A 7302-nucleotide genomic window follows, 5' to 3' on the forward strand; every position below is an offset into this window, starting at 1 on the left:
CTGCAGCAGCAGCTGTTGCTGAATCTGCTGCTGTTGTAGCAGCAGCTGCAGCTTCGCCAGCTGTAGCGGGGGAAACACCACCAGCACCAGCAGCACCACCACTGCCACCTGCTGCTGCTGCTGCTGCTGCTGCAGCAGCAGCAGCAGCACGATGAGGGTGGGTATAGCCAAAGGCCCTCTCTGCTAAGAAACCAACAAAAGGAGCACCTAATATAGCAGCACCAACAGACTCTGTTGTAGATACCTGAAGAAATAGCAGCAGCAGCAGCAGCAGCAGCAGGAAAATGCATGCAACAACAGCAGCAACAGCAAAAAGAAGTGCATGCAACAATAGAAGCACCAGCAAAAAAAACGAGCGCATGCAAAAACATCCCTGTTTCAGTGAACATTTATAAAAATTAGGGTTTAGGGTTTAGGGTTTAGGGTTTAGGGTTTAGGGTTTACGAGGCTGAATACAGTAGCTCTATGGTCAGGTAGTACGATCTCTGTAAGGACCGGCCTATTAACCCCAATGCCTGGCCATCCAGCTAGTAGGCCAATAGCAGCAGAGAGGAAAAGAAAAGAAGGAAGACTACTAGGACTTCTATCTGTACATCTTAGCAGCAGCAGCAGCAAGAAGCAGCGCAACAAAATAGCTGTCTGTGCTACTGCTGCTCTACCATGATTTGGATACTTTTTATGTATTATATCTGTTACTGCACCAGAAAAAAGGGAAACAAACATTGAAGAAAATAAAGAAATAGATACAACTAATGAGGATAATACATCCCCTAATCCGCATGTCTGTAGCCACATTGGCATAAACCCTAGTGCACTACGAGGTACGCCATTCAATACACCCTGAATACAACAAAAAAAAAAAAAAACACACAAAACCCTAAACCCTAAACCCTAAACCCTAAACCCTAAACCCTAATTTCAAAAAATTGGAAAAAAAAATTCAAATGTATAAATCACTCAGAGGAAACGAAAAAAAAAATTTGAAATTTTTTTTTGTGATGGACATGAAAATTCATAAACCCTAAACCCTAAACCCTAAACCCTAAACCCTAAACCCTAAACCCTTATTTTTTTTTTTTTACCATAATAAGCATTATCCAGAAACTTTTATTTTTTAATATATAACGAAATTCTTTTAAACTTTTTGCGAGTTTAGATAGACGAGGTATTGCGTCAAAGTCTGCAAAAGACCATTCCCGCTGCCGCTGCTGCTGCTGCTGCTGCTGCTGCTGCAGGTACTCTCTTTCTCCTAATAATTTATGACATAATATACCAAAGCCAATACTCAATATACCTAAACATGCCAATGCTACACGCCAACCCTGAACACAAAAAACGCATGCAGCCCCATTACTGCTGCTGTTGCTGCTGCTGCTGCTGTTGTTGCTGCTGCTGTTGCTGTGTTATTGTGTAGACAGCAGCAACAAAAAGAGAAGCATATAAAAGGACGCAGCAAATCAACAGCAGCAAGAGCAGCAACAAACTATTCAGAGTAAGCACTACAGCAGCAGCAGCAGCAGCAGCAGCAGCAGCAAATAATAATAATAATAAAATAATAAAGAAAAAAGATTATTATAAGGAGAAAAGAAGAACGGTAAAAAACCCCCATCCCTCCCCACAAACAGCAAAGACATAAAATAAATAAATAAATAAATAAATAAATAAATAAATAAATAAATAAATAAATAAATAAATGAATTACCTTAATACCTATAATAAGAATAGTAGATGTAGAGGTAATAGTGAATAAAGAAATCATTCTTCCTAAACTTTGGCAAAAAGAAAGAGTACCGAATGCTGCTCCTGCTGCTCCTGCTGCAGCAGCAGCAGCAAGTAGCTTCTGTGTAAGGGGCCCCATTGCTGCTGCTGCAGCACCAAGGAAGAAAAGAAGAATAAATAATTGATAAGAATAATAGATAGTACTTAATAAGGATATACATATACCTAAGAAAAAAATATTAATAAATAATATAAATAATATATAATAATAATAATAATCAACAAAAAAGCCCCAAAATGGGCATGCAAATGCATGCGCTAATTTATATATACTTGTTGCTGCTCCTAGGCAAGAAGGAGGCAGCAGCAGCTGCTGCTCTAATGCCTTATATGCAGCAGGAATTGCGTTATCTGCTGCTGCATGCAGGGCCCCATATAACCATGTTATTCTTAATAATTTACTATCTGCTGCTGCTGCACCCCATACTTCTCCCCATACTCTGCTGCATTGCTGCATGCAGCAACTCCTGCTGCACTCCCTTATCCTGCTGCTGCTGCTGTTGCTGCTGCTTGTGGTGGTGCTGGTGGTGGGGTTGTTGCTGTTGTTGTTGTTGTAGTAGTCGTTGCTGTTGTTGCTGCTGTTGCTGTTGTTACTGTCGTGTATTATACGGCAGTAGTCGTTGCTGCTGCTGCTGCTGCTGCTGCTGCTGCTGCTGATTATGTATGGATCTGCTGTAGGGAGACGATCCCCGATCCCACGACGACCAACGGAGAAGAAAGAAGAAGAAGAAGGAGACATTTTATATATTTATATTATTTATTCTCTTCTTTATCTACATATATATATAATAAATATTATTTATTGTTTATTATATTATTTATATTTATATTTATTTTATTTATATTTATTATTTATAATTGTATTATTTATATTTATTTATTTATATATATTGTTCTTCTTTTATTCTTTATTCCTTATTCCTCCTCTCCTGCTGCACAAATTGCTGCATGCAAAGAAAAAGAGGAGAAAAATAAATACAGCGGTGGTAGTAACGCTGTAGAAGAAGAATAATAATATTATAAACAAACACTAAACCCTAAACCCTAAACCCTAATTCCTAAACCCTAGAACCCTCGTGGGCAGGCAGGCATACACGTCTGGCCCCTCTCCAGGGCAACAGACGACTTAAATTAATTGCCATTCATCTTTTATTATAAATAAAAAACAAAAAAAATAAAAAATAATTTATAAATAAGAATAAATACAATATTATATGATGAATGGGGCCCCCCTCTTAGTAAGAAAAGGTATAATGCCCATGAAAATAAAGGATAAATATACTCCTTTGTAGCTTTCTTGCATATTTATTATAAATAAATACAATAAAATTATAAATTAATTTATTTATTTATATTTTAAACAAAGAAAATGCAAGAAAAATATACATAAATGACGCACGCCTCTTCCTTTATTTATATACATATACACTGCACGCCGCTGCGGTGTATATCTGCGCATACACCCGAAGATTGCTTCCCTACAGAGCAGAGAATAAATAAATATAAATATAAATAAACATTTATTTTATTCTTTTTTATTTAATTTTATTTAATTTTATTCAACCTTCTCCTTTATTTAACACCTCAATAACTAAACAAGATGATCTATAAACCCTAAACCCTAAACTATACGGAAGCCATGTAGCCAACGAGGGGCCCCCAAACCCTAAACCCTAACTCCCGTTGGTAACCCTTAACTCTAAACCCCAAACCCTAAATGGAATACTAAACCCTAAACCCTAAACACCAAAGAAAACCCTAAACCCTAAATATATAGGGTTGAACCTTAAAAACATCGTAGGGTTTACAACAAAAGTTATTGCCATATACCCTAAAACCCTAAACCCTAGGGTTTGCTCTAAACCCTAACAGCTAAACCCTAGAACAGACACCGACCCACACATTATGTTTCCTGTGGGTTTTGTGTTGTTTTGTTCAAGGGTTTAGCACGAAGATTCATAATTAGGGTTTTGAGGGGTTTGCCCGAGGGTTTAGGGTTTAGCGACGAGCCTCTAGTGTTACGGCTCTACGCCATCAGCAATTAGGGTTTGTGTCCTTCCCTAGAAGTATTCTATCTTACTATTAGGGTTTAGGACTAGAAGAGGGTTTAGGACGAGGGTTTACGACTAGGGACTAGGGTTTAGGACTAAGACTTACGACTAGGGTTTATAACTAGGGTTTAGGGTTTACAGATAAGCAACAAATAAAAGGGTTTAAAACGACAGTTCAAGTTTAGGGTTTAGGGTTGCTCGTCTCAAGCCTAAACCCTAAACCCTAAACCCTAAACCCTAAACCCTTGGTATACAACAAGCATATTTATTTAGTAGGAGGAATAAACACATCCGTAAACATCGGGCGCGAAGGCCTCATGATGGCGTTCTTGTTATCTTGCCTGCACAAACCCTAAACCCTAAACCCTAAACCCTAAACCCTCGCCTCCCCCATTTATCCCTCAAACCCTCATCCATGGCAACTACCTATAAGGTTACGGTTTAGTGTTAAGCAGATTGTACTCACGTCTAGGGTTTAGGGTTTAGGGTTTAGGGTCGTACCTGTTAACATAATCTCCCCAATTACCCGAGAGGTTATTGGAGGTAAAAGATAAAGAGAAGGCACGAAGGGGCTGAACCAGACAGTCAAACCCTAAACCCTAAACCCTAAACCCTAAATCCCCAACACTAAACCCTAAACCCTAACCCCCCAAACCATAACCCATAAACCCCAAAACCCTAAACGTGAAACCCCTTCACTCCAAACCCCACCCCTTTCAAACTCTAAACCCCAAACCCTAAACCCTAAACCCTAAACCCTAAACCCCTAAACCCCAAACCCTAAACCCTAAACCCTAAACCGTACAAGATCCTGGCTGGGTGCAGGGAAGGTATGCGAATCAGGACAATTCTCTCCATAAGGAAGAAGATCAAACCTCCAAGGGAGAGGAGGAAGAATTCTTATAGGTGTATCTATTTCCTCTTGAGGGTTTTCTGAGGGTTTAGGGTTTTCTGAGGGTTTAGGGTTTTTTGAGGGTTTAGGCTCAAGATATTCACATAATACATTAAAATCTTTTGCTTCTGTTGCTGCAGCAAGTGCAGCAGACCAACAAGACTCTAGTCGCTGCTGCTGCTGCTGCAGCAGCAGCAAACGTTTCTCTCTTTCTTTCTCCTTTGTTGACCAAAACCCTTCCTCATCTAAAACCCTAGCTGCATAGTACTCTAATAAAGATGTCAGATCCTGCAAACAAACCCTAAACCCTAAACCCTAAACCCTAAACCACCGTAGTCATCCTACACACGCAGGGAAACCAATTGGTTATACACAAGAAAAGGAATTAGGGTTTATCTGTCCGAGGGATAAAAACTAATCATTAAATAAAATTAGGGTTTAGGGTTTAGGGTTTAGGGTTTAGAGCTTACAACAATCTTCTGGTAGGTGTCGTTATAATAGCTGGTAATAAACATCGAAGTAGCGAAGAACGAGGAGAGGGCGACGAGTTGCTGAGGCACAAACCCTAAACCCTAAACCCTAAACCCTAAAAGCCTGTATATATTTGCTGCTGGTGTTGGTACTGTTTGGTTCCCTCTCTCTTGATTCGTGTTTAGGGTTTCTGCCTATGAGGTTAGTTTCTTCAATGCCCTATATATCGGGTATTAGGGTTTAGGGTTCTTTTAGGGTTTAGGGTTTAGGGTTTAGGGTTTAGGGTTTACGAGTCTGAGATCTGGATTATGTTTGAGTACGAATTGTCTTGTAGGGTTAATAACAGCCCTTGCTGCATTACCAAGAACAGCAGCAGTTGCTGCTGCTGCTGCCTCTAATTGGGGTCTTATACCCCTAATAAAAAGGAGAAAAAAATTATAATTAGGGTTTTCTCCATAATGGTATTTATCTGGTCTAGAGGGTCCAAATAAATATTCACGAGGTACAGACCAATGAGGTTTTGCAGAACCACCAGACAATAAATATGCAGATAAACGTAATACTCTCATCTTTATCTGTACGTACACCACAAACTTTATATATTTACCGAAAATTATATATTCATATGTTAAAAATTACACAAAAAACGAGGGTTTAGGGTTTAGGGTTTAGGGTTTAGGGTTTGGAGTCTCGGGTTCGTTGACTAATACTAAGAGGAGGAGGAGGAGGCTCGCCAATACAAAAGAAACACTTTGATCCTCTTGTGTGGTAAAGAGGGAGGGGGGAGGAATGGATAACACACGCTGAAATGAGAAAATTAGGGTTAAGGGTTTAGGGTTTAGGGTTTAGGGTTTAGGGTTTATGACGGACCGTTGAGGCTGTTTGCTGCACGGAGATGTCCGGGGGTGGCAGGTCACCCGGGTCTTGTTGTGCCACCTCTCCTTTATTAATGCATAAAAGAATTCAAAAACCCTAAATATTACAATTTAGGGTTTAGGGTTTAGGGTTTAGGGTTTAGGGTTCCTGGCTATGTCTAGACAGCCCCACGACACCAGCCAGCGACGAATGGCGGTAATAGGACCTTTAAAAGAACAGAATATTTTAAATAAAATAAATAAAAACATAAAAATGAATGTAAATATAATTTTTTTATTTATAAATATATTTAATTGGGGTGTATGTACACCTCGTGGCTATTTGCATTAGGTACCACCGGTGTATATATATATAACTAACTACTGCTCTGTTTAATAAATTGTTCCCCTTGTTTTTTATTTATTTTAATTTAAATTAATATTTATTTATTTTATTTAATCCTTCTATTTGTAGACAGCAGAAGAAGACAGCTAAGCCGTTAGGTTGCTCTTGGTTTTTTTTAGGGTTTAGGGTTTTTAGGGTTGAGGGTTTAGGGTTTGTGTGTTATATATGCAACACGCATTTCTTCTAATGCTTTTTTGTATAAATTTATATAAACACTTCTTCTTTCTTCTTTCTTCCTTTTTTTTCTTCTTTCTTTCTTCCTTTTATTCTCCTCTTTAAGTCTTCTGCCTAGTTGCTTCTGAGCATGCGTGTCTTGGGGCTCGAGCTAAACCCTAAACCCTAAACCCTAAAAAGCCTAAACCCTTCGCTCTCAACTGTAGGTACATGGAGGGTTTGCTGATGCCCCCTCGTCTCTTTGCATCTCTTGACCTATAGGAGGGGAGCAACACTCCCTCCTTAAACCCTGTGTTTAGCTAGGGTTTAGCAAGGGTTTACCTAGGGTCTATGTAGGGTTTACGTAGGGTTTAGTCAGGGTTTAGGGTATTCTTCGTTAGTAGGAGTGTTTAGGGTTTATAATAAGAATGCCTCTCCTCCTCCCTCTCCCTTCATCTCTGACTGAGCCTCAAGAGAACTCTCTATTTCAAGGGTTTAGGGTTTAGGTTTTAGGGTTTTTAGGGTTTAGGGTTTAGGGGTTTTAGGGTTTATTGACCGATATATTAGCTGCCTATACACCGTAAACCCTAATTATATTTTATTTGTTGTTCCCCTCCAAGTTTACAATAAAAAATAATTAATAATTTGCGGTGTATGTACACACACCCATGACAAAAATATACAATATATATATAT

General features: G+C 39.1%; 1 protein-coding gene across 1 annotated transcript; it reads right to left on the bottom strand.

The window, feature by feature from the left end:
* Window positions 1–4095: 4095 nt before the first annotated feature.
* Window positions 4096–5762, bottom strand: EMWEY_00043790 (hypothetical protein, conserved; the record flags this gene model as incomplete). The annotated part of the gene is made up of 6 exons (XM_013482879.1): window positions 4096–4171; window positions 4332–4402; window positions 4542–4553; window positions 4834–5010; window positions 5193–5273; window positions 5700–5762. The coding sequence occupies 6 exons, from the start codon at window positions 5760–5762 to the stop codon at window positions 4096–4098; spliced, it is 480 nt and encodes a 159-aa protein (XP_013338333.1).
* Window positions 5763–7302: the final 1540 nt, after the last annotated feature.

The sequence above is a fragment of the Eimeria maxima genome, genomic scaffold (assembly GCF_000499605.1).
Source record: "Eimeria maxima Weybridge genomic scaffold, Emw_scaff820, whole genome shotgun sequence".
Lineage (NCBI taxonomy): Eukaryota > Apicomplexa > Conoidasida > Eucoccidiorida > Eimeriidae > Eimeria > Eimeria maxima.